Source organism: Molossus molossus, unplaced genomic scaffold, assembly GCF_014108415.1.
Source record: "Molossus molossus isolate mMolMol1 unplaced genomic scaffold, mMolMol1.p scaffold_m16_p_10, whole genome shotgun sequence".
Classification (NCBI taxonomy): domain Eukaryota; kingdom Metazoa; phylum Chordata; class Mammalia; order Chiroptera; family Molossidae; genus Molossus; species Molossus molossus.
This window is the reverse complement of record NW_023425345.1, coordinates 32,236,761-32,249,650: the sequence shown is the minus strand read 5'-3', so window position 1 is coordinate 32,249,650 and position 12,890 is coordinate 32,236,761. Positions and strand designations below refer to the sequence as shown.

Sequence of the window (12,890 nt, the reverse complement as noted above, 5' to 3'; positions counted from 1 at the left end):
TCATCATAGGCAAGGACTTCACCCTTTATCTCAAGTTTACTTTCAAGGACTTTACTAATTTGTATTTGCCAATCACAGCAGCACACAATCGGGTAAAGCATCAACCTAATACTTCTTCCAATTTTTGAAGGTCCCTGACAAACTTGGTTTCTTTGGAGAATGAGACTGGAAAACACTTCTTTATCCACAAATAAAATATTCATAGGGTCTAAAAGGAACCTAACAGATATTTACTTACAAGTGAACAGATATTCTTGAATTGCTTTCCAATTGTATAAATTTCTCTGGTATGCAACATAAACAGATTCTACCAGATTTCGAAATAGTCAAGAAAATCCTAAAATTTTAAAAGTTTACTCTGTTCTAAACTTATTACTGGTCTCCCCTAGGGGTAGTGAGCAAGTAAATCTTCACTCCTAAAAGAACAATCAGAATTGTAGAACAGTTAAGAAAATGCATGTATTTTAGTGAATGACAGCAAAATAGTAATTAAATAAGTAAGCCAATAAAATAAGCCTGAAGTAGTATATGAATTCTTGAAAGATTAATTGATTTCCTCCACAAATTTTTTAGAGGAAAATTTAAATGTTCACTATTGGACCATACCATGAAAAGAGGGAGGGCCCAATGGGGAGGACCTAGATCAATCAATAATTAATATTTTTGAGCAGCTGCTGTTTGTCCACAAAGACCTTTGAGGGTTACAGATATGTTTCTATTAAACTCAAAATCAAGTTATAAAGAGAAACATAGCCAGTAAATCCAAGCAAGTTTAAGGATTGCTGACCTGGAGAGGTTTAGGGGATTTGCTGAGGAAGGAGGAAGTGGAGAGTTTGAAGGGAGGAAAACAATAAGGTAAAAAGAGAAGAGACAGGTGATGAAAAAGGCATCTTTGGAGACAGGTAAGGCCATAGACTTCAAAGAGATCTCCAAACTTCAGGTTACCTGTGTGGACTGTGAGAAATGATTGCAAAACCATAAAGGGAAGAGAGATGAGAGATGAGAATTAAAGTAAATGCAGGAAAGAGGAACCACTGTTTTGGGAGCACTATTGCTTCTTTCCTTCATTTGACAAGTATTTATTGGGGACCCACTCTTTGGAACTAGAAACTAGTCCAGATCCTGGGGGTGTGGTGGTAACCACGAACAGCATGTGCTTAGGCAGCTTCCACCTGGTGCAGAAAAACTAGTTACTGGAAAAAGACATAAAGGGTTGGTTTAATAAAATGTTAGGAAGGGAATAAAAAAAGAAAATCCTGTAATATTTTTATAGTACACATTTATACCTTTTCTATATGATTATTTCTTTTTAGGCCTTCTATTGTCAAAATTTATTTTATCTGTATCTTAAAATTTGACCTTTATTATATATATATTAGTGCCCTTATATTGAATTAATCAACGTAAAGTACTAATAAAAAGTATGATGTAGCTTGTCACTTCATAACAAATCCAAATGACTTAAAAAGGCATACTTGGGAGAATATATCTTATTAGAAAAAATACTGAGTCTTGAGTATGCATTATAGCAAAAGAAGAGAATTTTCATAGAATTCAGATATGGATTTATTTGTTGCAAATCTCCTCAGCAGTTCATCTCTTCTCACTTTAGTTTTCCTATTATCTTGTCACCCAATAAATATCCACATTCACCTTTGACTTTTCCCTCTCCCAATATTGACTATATATAACATTTCTTTTTTATCTATGTGTGTGTGTGTACATGTGTATACAAACACTTCATTCCTTCTCTAATTAGTACAGTAGTTTCCAGTGTATCCTTCTGCCTGCCAATCGCATAATTTTGGAGCCTGAAGGGAGGGGCAACACCATCATAGTCTTTGCTTCCTAATCAGTCTCCAAAAGCAGGTACTTACTGTGTTTTCTCTAATCCAAATCTTTCTATGGCTTAACACTACCTACTGAAGACTGTCGAGACTCCTTTATTAAGCATTTAAGGTTTGTGTGCATTTTTTCAAGGTCCCAACATACTTTTCAACCTTATCTTCCCATTCATTGATTTAAAAGGATTCTTTGGCCCTGGCTGGTTTGGCTCAGCGATTAGAGGATTAGAGCCTCAGCCTGCGGTCTGGAGAGACCCGGGCTCGGTTCCCGCTAGGGGCACTTACCTCGGTTGCAGTTTGTCCCCGGCCCTGGCTGGGTCGTGTGGGTGGCAGCCACTCGATGTGTCCCTTTCACTTCCATGTTTCTCTTTCTCTATCTCCCCCCCTCCCACTCTATCTGAACAAACTATCAAAAAATGTCCTCTGGTGAGGATAAAAACAAAAACAAAAAAAGGATTCTTTGAACCCCTCTGTAATTTCAGCTGTGCTAGAAGATTGTGATATAAAGATAAGCAAGTCACAGCCTGCTCTTCAGCAGCCCTTAATTTCATGGGTTGTGTGTATGGAGGTGAAAGGACAAGTACATGAATGACCCATCGTGTGTTGAGAGAGGGAGTGACAGAAACTGCTCAGGGAGAACTGGACTCAAAACTCCTGCTATCTAGCTGACTTCGCTTCATCAATGCAGATTAAATTGGTTTGTTACTTAAACATGGACCATTCTTGTCAATATTCTCTACCTTTTTTCATGATGTTCCCTCTCTTTGGAATGTATTTTCTCTGCTTTTCTCTATACCACAAATGTATCTGGTCCTTCAAAGACTAGATCAAGTGCAAAATAATCCATGAAGCTTTTCTTAGTCTCTTTAGTCTCAATATCTCTCATTTAGATTTTCATGGCTCTTCTTTCTAATCACATTCTAGCTTGTATTAGAGTTTATTGTCAAAGTTTTGTCTCATTTTACTATAAACGTCTGCCTCCTAAGAACAGAAACTATGATATATATAAACCTAACAAAAACCTTCACAAAACAGATGTTCAATGAATGTTAACCGAGTTAAAATAATAGGGCTATATGTAGTACCACATTCAATTATAAAACAGAATGAGGGGATTAACTATACAAATCAATCCCCACACACTTGTAGTAAAACCACCACATAATTTACTGTGAAAGTTAACAAGAGTAGAGAGGAGAGCAACCATTATCAGAACAGGATCCCCACGCTTGAAGGGGTTAAGAAGATCTATCCACCAGGGGGAAAAAGTTGTTCTTTGCCTTCATTAAAGACTAATTTTAGGTCTTTTGATAACTAAATGAACACATTGTTTATGCTCCATACACTTTCTGCCCTGAGTCTTGGAAAATACATGAAATTTCCAAGAATTAAAGTTTCCATTAAGACAAGTGCCAAACCAGGAGGTTTGACCTGTGGAGAAAGCCATTTGTCTTTGCTGGCTCCTTTTCAAAATGCTATAGAAAGATATTTACTGTATAACCTTTCTTCTGTGCAATTGCTCATCGGCAATACGGAGACGCTGCAATGTTTCAGAAAGCAACCATGCACTGAAGAATGATCATTTGCGTTCTAAAGTGTTCACAGCGGTCCTTGTTTGGGGTAAAATTTCTCCTTGGAAGACACTTCTTTTTTTCTTTCTTTCTTCAACTTAGGGTGTGTGTGTGTGATTTCCTGAGAACTAGATGATTTGGCGGGTGAAAAAAACAGTTTGCCATGATGGTTTTCAGAACATCTTCCACCTGTATCATCCTTACTAGACTGAAATTTAATATAAATATATATGTGTGCCCACAGCTTGAAAGCCTCAAAAGACTATTTTTCTTATCTCTATATCTGGTTTTAGTCAATCTTAAGTAGTCCAGTTATTTACCAAGTTACAAAAATAAAAAATCTCTTTACGTCAGTGAACTTACACTCATAAAGTTCTCTCCCCTGAGCAGGGAGCCTTTTAAAGATGAGCGTGTCAAGCTGACGGCAGGGGTCACAGCTACTGGAAAATGAGCTAGTCTGCACGTCCCGCCCTCCCACCTTTGCCCCTCCCTCTGGCCGGCTCCCTGCCTACCCGGGATGCGCCCCCCACCCCCACCCGGACCGCCGCATTACTTCTCCAGCCCCCACTCGGCAACCTCGGCGGCCTCAGAGGTCTGGCGCGCGTCAAAGCCTGAAATGGGAGGCTGATTTGTGGAGCATCATCCCGGAGCTCCTCTCCCCCCAGCCCCTCCTCCTCCCACGGCAGAGGCCAAGGGAGTAGAGCTGAGCAGGGGGAGAGGAAGATCTACCCCCATCCCCCTTCCTCCAGCCCGTTCCTTGTTCAGATTCAATTGCACCTTTTATTATTTTAACTTTTCTTCCTAGGACTCGCGGCCCCAGGATCTGTTCCTCGGGAGATCCCGGCTCCCGCGCGCTGGGATGGGAGCGCGAGGGACCTGCCCACAGTCAGCCGCGGTAGGCGGGGAGGTGCGGGCGCCGCACCAGCTGTCCGGTCTGTAAGTTTCAACGCTCCTTCTGGGGAGTGGACGGGGAGGCAGTCTGCATCTCCGCAAAGATTTAAAATGCAAAACACAGCAGAGGTTTTCAGTGTTGAAGGGACTTCTGGGGTACGCTCTTTTAACTCTATCTGCAGCCCGCGGGCTATTTTCTGGGTTTTGCCTGCAACTTGTATGTTTGCTTCCTTCGTTGCAAAGAAGTTTTCAATTTAGAATATTTTGAGTTCCAGTGGGAGGTATTTTTAAGTGCAACTCATACTTCTTTCAAACTTAAAATACTTGTGCATAATTTTCATGTTACAGGACTCTGCTTATTATTTTGTCGAATTACACTAAACGTTATTTATACAGCGCAAGAGGCCACGGCCCCTTCTTTGCCTACGTCTAAAAATAACGAAGGAAAAAATTTCTCTCTCAACTTTTTATACTGCTGTATCATGTAAATACTTTAGTAAATAGATCGCGATGCCCAGCTGGTCTTAATTTTCATCGTAGACGCCGCCACGTGCTTGCATGCTTGCACTAATCTACAGACGCGGTTCATCTCGGAGAATTATCTTTGAGTCTGCTGTTTACAGTAAGTGTTTTGTAGAAGTAAGGCTATACCCATATATGTTCATAATGATAAGGACAATTGAAACAGTTCTGGTTCAAAGCAAATAATTTCTCTGGGATCCCAGAACTGAAGCGCAAGCCGAATTCGTGTTTATATTCATAAAATTCTGCCGTTAGCTTTGCATGTCACCTGGAATGTATAGACATAACCCTAAAAGCAAGGACTGAAGAGGTGAGAAAACGGGGGATGGGGGTGATTAATCATCGTTTTCCTTGTGCAGGAAGACGGGTCTCCAGAGAAGGGGAGGCAGATCAGAGACAGGTGGATAGGCTGGCTATGGTGAGGGACGATGTTGGCCAGAAAGAGCATCATCCCAGAGGAGTATGTGCTGGCGCACATCGCGGCGGAGAACCTGCGCAAGCCGCGCATCCGAGACCGCCTCCCGAAAGCCCGCTTCATTGCCAAGAGCGGGGCCTGCAATCTGGCGCACAAGAACATCCGTGAGCAAGGCCGATTCCTTCAGGACATCTTCACTACCTTGGTAGACCTGAAATGGCGCCACACGCTGGTCATCTTTACCATGTCGTTTCTCTGCAGTTGGCTGCTCTTCGCCATCATGTGGTGGCTGGTGGCCTTTGCCCATGGGGATATCTATGCTTACATGGAGAAAAATGGAACGGAGAAAAGTGGTTTGGAGTCCACTGTATGCGTGACTAATGTCAGGTAAGAATGCAGTGGGATGAAGCAGGGGTCGAAAACAGTTCAGATAAAAATATTAAAGTGTTCTCTTATCACTCCATTTTATTACGAGTGAAATAAAGTGTTTGCTTTAGTACCTTCAGGAACAACAACAGCAAACGCTAATCTAACATATTTTAAAAATCGTTTTTTAATGCAGCTTTATGGATGAGGCATATCTGAAAATGTAAAGTTTCAATCCCATGGGCTAACCTCGAAAATCTTATAACCAGTTATTTAAAAAATGGTTGTGGCTCAAAGGATTCCACAGAGTGCCTTACTCAAAAAAAAAAAAAAAGGCACACATTTAGTTTTCAGTATGAAAAAGCTGCTGTCCATATTTCCAATGTTCACAAGTAGACATCTTTGATCGGCAGAATATATTGTGCAAATGCTAGTAATATATTTCCATGACTTCTCTTACCCATGACATTTTCAGAAGTAATGAGAAAACACTGGTGGAGAGGTGTCCTAGATTTAAAATACATAAAATGAAATAAATGTTAAGTCCCTCTTTAACAAGAATATTTTAAATAGCTGATTACTTGTATTGGATTCCAAAATTAAAAGTTATGCTAAGATTCAGAACTACAAAAAAATAATTTTTAATGGAAATTAGTCCACATTTTTCATGGAAGAGTTTATGTAGAAGTGACTTTATGTTGTGGTTTTCTTCAAAAATTTTAATAGGATAAAACATTTTAATAGGATAGGAACAAGACACTTTTTAGACTGCCTAGCTTTTGCTTCTTTCTCTTATTAGTATTTCAAAGATAAGTACAGAGAACTGAATTTCAGTGATTCTGCTCTCATACTTGGGATGATTTGTCTCTTAATTTTTGTTGTTGTTGGAAGATGGAAAGATAACATTTCTATCAATTTCAAAAATGTTCACCCCGAAGGGAAACACTAGTAATAATACTAGCAACTCTCCCAGGACATTTTATGAATAATATTTAAAATTCACATATGCATCAAGCAAAGCAACGTGAGCAAGCATCATTCTACCAGGAAGCTAAAGAATGAGACCTTTCCTGACCCTGAAATCCTGTGAAATTAGCATACCACTGCAAGAAGTAGAAACCTAGAACTTGTGCATCCTCCCATTTCCTAAGTATCCGCAGTGCCAGCATGCCAAGGAGTGATTTGTGTGTAGAGATTATATGCCACATATTTCAGCTTGAATTTTGAGGGGGGAAAAAACTACATGGAATTGATCCATTGCCTTTACCATCAAGTCGTTATTTTCTTGTCTTAAACTTGTCACAAACTTGTTTCAAAGAAAATGAAGATGAAAAATATAGGAGATCATCAGTACATCAGATATAAAGGAAACAATGAAAATATTGTGTTTGTCAGGTATCTGTAGGTTAAAATTCATTATCTATATTTCTCTTTGAGAAATTTATTGGCATTATATTGGTGAATAATTTTAATATTAAGATACATTTTTAATAAATATGCAGTAGACACTTATGAAAGATGAAATGAAAATGATAAACCTTGAAAAAAATTATAGGTTTTATTTATAAGACAAATATATTGGCATTTCCTATGGGGGGGAAAGAGTCATTAAGCATTTGGGGGAGGGTCATCAAAAGTGATATTCTTTCAATTATTTAAAAAAAAATAACTTTGTAGAGTGCACTGGTTGTGAAAAGCTGTTTTACTGCTAGCTCCTATTTTTCAACAAGATGTGTTCTAAAGCATGGTTATTCCCCTGATGCATTCCTGCTGGTGTGAATGTTTAGTTCAGTATGAGAAATGTTGTCAAAATACAGTGAGATAGCTGATTTTATCAGCATAACAATTTTAGCCTTTTAAATTGCCCTTTTTTATCTAAAAAAAATTGACATCTTTAAGGTTAAAAATCTTACAAGTTTTATTTTAATGTTCTGCTATTTACACTTTAATCTCAACATACAGTTTAATCATAACAAACTATACATAACAAAATATTTTTCCCCAAAATATAGTAACAGAAAAATTTCTATTCTCTCTCAAAGAGGGTTTAAAAGATGACTAATAACATTTATAATTCTTTGCATTTTCTTTCTTTCATAAGTTCATTGTCTCACAGTATCGTCATAGTTGGAAACAGCTTATTGTGATGAATACTCACAAGTATGTCTAAATAATATTTTATCATTCCCATTTTAGAATGGCTCACTTTCCCTTTTATATGGGATAACTCTCTAATGTGAGTCAGAAAATAAATCAACATATTTCCTCTATTAATCAACGTAACTTCCTCTGTAGTAGAACAAACAAGCCGCTAAACACTTACATCTCTTAAGGTTGTTTAGAATGACAGGTGTCCATAAAAGGCTGGGTCTTGCACCATACAATGTTTAGAATTAAATTATTTCATAAAATAAATAGTATACATAATTAGACCCTGAATAGCCTCTCAAGACATTATAACCAAACATTTAAAGATGGTCAGCATTAGACTTCTCCCCAAAGTGTGTATACACTATTAGAAATCAACTTTATGTCCATGCCCCTTCTTTGGGGTCCATTCTTCTATGTTGCCATCTTTTTGGATCATATAACATATTTTGTGTGCAGTTAGTGCAAAAAGCAACTATTATGGTTTTCCATGAATCTTTTTAGCAACAAAAAGGGTGAAAGGGTAATTTGCATATTCCACTTAAAAGCTAAGCTAAAGTATCTGTGTATGTTTGCTTCCTCTTCATGGTGTCCCACCAAAATGCAGTGTGTGTACTCAGTATTCAAAGGTTTGAACATTTTTCTCACTCTTTGTGAGTGGCAGTAGCAGAGAGATAATACTTTGACAGGTGGCTTATTTTCTATAAAATTAGAGAACTTTGAAATTGGGGTTGAGGGAAATACAGGACTAATGTCATTTCTATTAAGAAGACACAGCAGTAATGGATATGTAGTTGAGTAAATAAATTTATGATAAGAGTAATGAAATTTGGTGCTTCTCAACCAGGGGGATAAATCAGAATTGCCTGAGAGCTTTTACCCAGGTCCACCTTGAACTTTCCAAATCAATGTTTAATTCAGAGATACAGAAGAAATACGAAATTTGCAAAAGATCCTCAAGAAAACCCTGTCTGACACTTGTTGATCCCTCCCTCTGCCCCCTTTAGAACACTAGGCCAGAACTGAGAGGATTTAAATTCTTATTAATTGTATGATCTTGGTACAGTCATTTATTCATCTCTACTCCAAATTCTTCCTCTAATAGCTTCAGCATTCTCTAGATCACTTACAGAACAAAATAAGAAAATCGGCAAGAAAACATTTTTCCTTTCGCATGGCAAAACATTCTTTTTCATTAAAAATACTAGTGTTTCATACGCATTTTAGCACTGTGTTTTCTGTATATGAGGTACAAAATAAGTGTTAGCTAATGAATATAAGTTAAAGTTTATGAATGATAAGTACACTTATTACTCAGTACCTTCTTTAGGACTCAAGTCACTTAAACACAGACATGCAATAAATAATAAACATCTACTTGGTAGAAAAATGTTTTTAATGTGTTTTTATTGATTTTTTTAGAGAGAGAGGGAAGGAGAGAGAGATAGAAACATCGACGTGAGAGAAACATCAATTGGCCGCCTCCTGCACGCTCCTGACAGGGAATCAAACCAGGACCTCCCAAGTCCATGGGCCTACACTCCATCCACTGAGCCACACTGGTCGGGCCCTGGTAGAAATTTTCATCAAGTAAAATATGCCTTTGTGAAAGTAAACTATTTCACAAAATAAAATATGCCTATAAACATAAATATGTATATTTATTATTGTAAAGCTTTCACACAAGCAGGCCCTTATTACATGACCTAGAAAACATGAATAGTGCCGTATCCTAGAAGTCTGGAGTAGATGCATGCACAAATGAGAGAGAACACAAGTGCTTGTGTTTAGAATGAGGCATTTGACAAGTTAAGTTGGCTAGTCTTCCCAAAGGCATGTAATGGCCTTTGGAGGAAAAAAATAACAAATTCAGCTTGGACATTTTATCCTAGAAAAATATTGTTTTTGACATTGAAAAAAAAAAAGTAGCTTGGCATGTTATTTCATTATTCAAAATTTGATCTGATGACATTTTCTGACATTATTTTCTTGCAGGTCTTTTGCCTCTGCTTTTCTCTTCTCCATTGAGGTTCAAGTGACAATTGGATTTGGAGGGAGAATGATGACTGAGGAATGCCCTCTGGCCATCACAGTTTTGATTCTTCAGAATATCGTGGGGTTGATCATCAATGCGGTCATGTTGGGCTGCATTTTCATGAAAACAGCTCAGGCTCACAGAAGGGCAGAAACTTTGATTTTCAGTCGCCATGCTGTGATTGCTGTCCGAAATGGCAAGCTGTGCTTTATGTTCCGAGTGGGTGACTTAAGGAAAAGCATGATCATTAGTGCCTCCGTGCGCATCCAGGTGGTCAAGAAAACAACTACCCCTGAAGGGGAGGTGGTACCTATTCACCAACTGGATATCCCTGTTGATAACCCGATTGAGAGTAACAACATTTTTCTAGTGGCCCCTTTAATCGTCTGCCATGTGATTGACAAGCGCAGCCCCTTGTATGATATCTCAGCTACTGACCTCGCCAGCCAAGACCTGGAGGTCATAGTGATTCTAGAAGGAGTAGTCGAAACTACCGGCATTACCACGCAAGCAAGAACCTCCTACATTGCGGAGGAGATCCAATGGGGCCATCGCTTTGTGTCTATTGTAACTGAGGAGGAAGGAGTGTATTCTGTGGATTACTCCAAATTTGGCAACACTGTTAAAGTAGCTGCTCCAAGGTGCAGTGCCCGAGAGCTGGATGAGAAACCTTCCATCCTTATTCAGACCCTCCAGAAGAGTGAACTGTCCCATCAGAATTCTCTGAGGAAGCGCAATTCCATGAGAAGAAATAATTCTATGAGAAGGAACAACTCTATTCGTAGAAACAACTCGTCCCTCATCGTGCCAAAGGTGCAATTTATGACTCCAGAAGGAAACCAAAGTGCACCAGAATCATGACAGCAAGAAAGTTTTTTTTATCAAATGTTGACGCTTTATGCAGGGCACTATCAGACTGTACATCTTAATGCACTATAAATGATATTCATATTCCAACAACAGCACTTTATCAATAAAACTGTAACACACAAGGCAGAGGATTCATGGCTTACACTTGTTTCATATGTGTAGTATTTGCAGTGAAATGCTTAAGTTATGTTTAGAAAATAGTATGCTTTCATTTCTCTCCATTTGAAACACAATTACATTAATAGTAATGTAATTACTAGGACATTAATAGGACCATGAATGCAAAAGGTGGCTAAGGAATGATGATATTTGAAGTGCTTAGTGGGTGAAACCACGGATCTCTCAGTTTCTATTGTTCACTCTGGAAATACAAGTAGAATAAGAGGGGGAAGAAACAAAATTGTACTAACATCTATTGTATATCAACCAATATGTTGCCTTTTCCATGATACTGCACCTGGGAAAGAGCACGAGGCAACAACTGCTTAGCTCTCTCTGCTTCTCAGCAGCTTCTGTTCGTCCACTTAGTCCTTCACAGTGACCTCCAGAGGTTTCCTGGTTCCGCTGGCAACCTATTGGCAGAGCTGGGCAAGGAGCTTAGGAGAAAAGCTAAGAACATTCCTGTCTCATTTTAAGACTGGACTTCCAACACTGACAGTCATCTCCTTCATCTTCTCACTTCTTAAGAACCCCCACAGGGAAATGCTGTATTGAATATTTTATTAAAATACTTTCTTTGTATTCTCTGTGGCTTTGTGATTCCTCTTTCACAAAATTATCCCTGGTTAAAGCTCAAGGAAAAAAACAACAACACATTTTTGAGACGTGAAAGAGATATCCAGTGATGACACTGCTGAGGTCTTGCTCTCTCAGGTTCCCTCTCCTCAAGATTTTGTCCTAAGAAAACTACACTTTTTGTTTCATTTTGATTTCACTCCATTACAAGCTTTAAGGTGTTCTCTAGGCTTTTCTGTCTAGCCTGATGTGTCATGGGAATCCGGTAACTTTATTCTTTGACTTTCCTACCTCCCATCTTAAAACTACACCCCCTTCCCAGTAATATCTGAATTCAGGCCTGGCATTTAAAGATTTAGTTTTATCCCAATTGCTAAAATGAGATTTTCTTTCAAAGCTGTATTTAATCATCCTCAGCTCCTGCATCTTCAAGGGAAGTGTAAGGGCACAAAGAAAAATACTAGGCTAATATACTCTGGGTTTATTCTTAATTCTTATATTCCACATGAGTAAACATCAGAAAGCTGAGCTCTTGAGTAGCTTTTAATACAAATTTTTAATTTTGAGTGTCTCTTACTTCATTATGGACATTGAAATTGCAGGGTATACAAACATAATAGTCAAATTCTATCTTAAACAAAAGACGTGATTCTAACTTGAGGAATGGAAATTATTTATCAAGTTAATGAGTTCATCTTTTCTGAATACTTCTACCCACTCCTTGGAACTTCAGACATACATCAAAACAAGTACTTGAAGCTTCACTTGGATACCTAATAAGTAGTTAAAACTGACTGTGTCTACAATCAAATGCTTCATTTTTAGTAATAAACCGTCTTCCTCTTACCAGCCTTTCTTCCAATCACTCAGGCCAAAACCTGGGAGTCATACATGACACCTTTCTTTCACACCTCACATGCCAACCATTAGCAAAATCTATTAGGTCTAGCTATATATATCCAGAGTATGACCTATTCTCTCTACCTCTGCCACTTCTTCCTTAGTCTGCGCTGGGTGCTCATCACTCAGTATATGCGAATGCAGCTGTATCAATTCTTAAAATATTGAAACACTTCTATATAGGTTGCCAAGGAAAAATCTGTCTTAATAAAACTTTGCCCAACAGTGACTACAGAGGTGGATGTCAGACTCTCCTGTCTTTATTGTCTCTGCTCAAGTGCTATCTCATGAAAAGTATAGTATAGTTAGTGGTTTAGAAAATAGACTCTGCAGCCAGACTCACTCAGTTTACATTTCAATTTCAACACTTAGCATCTGTGAGTTCTTGACAAATTTAATTAATTTCTTACTTTTTTTTTTTCTGGTTAAGAAGGAATTCAGAGTCAAGACTCAACTTGTAAGAGAATGTTTGTTTAGAAAGTCACAGAGGCAGAAAAAGTAAGCTGTAGAAGAAATGGGCCCAGGAAACAAGTTACAGAGGCAAAGGAAGACCCCTGGAGCTTAGGAAAGAGAGAGAGAGAGGCAAGGAAAAT

The 12,890-nt window shown here is 38.4% G+C and overlaps 1 protein-coding gene across 1 annotated transcript; it reads left to right on the top strand.

The window, feature by feature from the left end:
- The first annotated feature begins 4,873 nt into the window (after positions 1-4,873).
- KCNJ8 (potassium inwardly rectifying channel subfamily J member 8) lies at positions 4,874-11,353 on the top strand. Its single transcript, XM_036252321.1, has 3 exons — positions 4,874-4,928; positions 5,188-5,630; positions 9,753-11,353. Exons 2-3 carry the CDS (start codon positions 5,257-5,259, stop codon positions 10,651-10,653), a joined length of 1,275 nt encoding a protein of 424 aa, XP_036108214.1. The 5' UTR covers positions 4,874-4,928; positions 5,188-5,256; the 3' UTR covers positions 10,654-11,353.
- The last annotated feature ends 1,537 nt before the right edge of the window (positions 11,354-12,890 follow it).

What these genes read in the sequence shown, in the direction of transcription:
- KCNJ8 (XM_036252321.1), top strand. Translation starts at nt 5,257, where the DNA reads ATGTTGGCCAGAAAGAGCATCATCCCAGAGGAGTATGTGCTGGCGCAC. An exon ending in GTATGCGTGACTAATGTCAG is followed by an intron (nt 5,631 to 9,752) that starts GTAAGAATGCAG and finishes ATTTTCTTGCAG; the next exon opens with GTCTTTTGCCTCTGCTTTTC.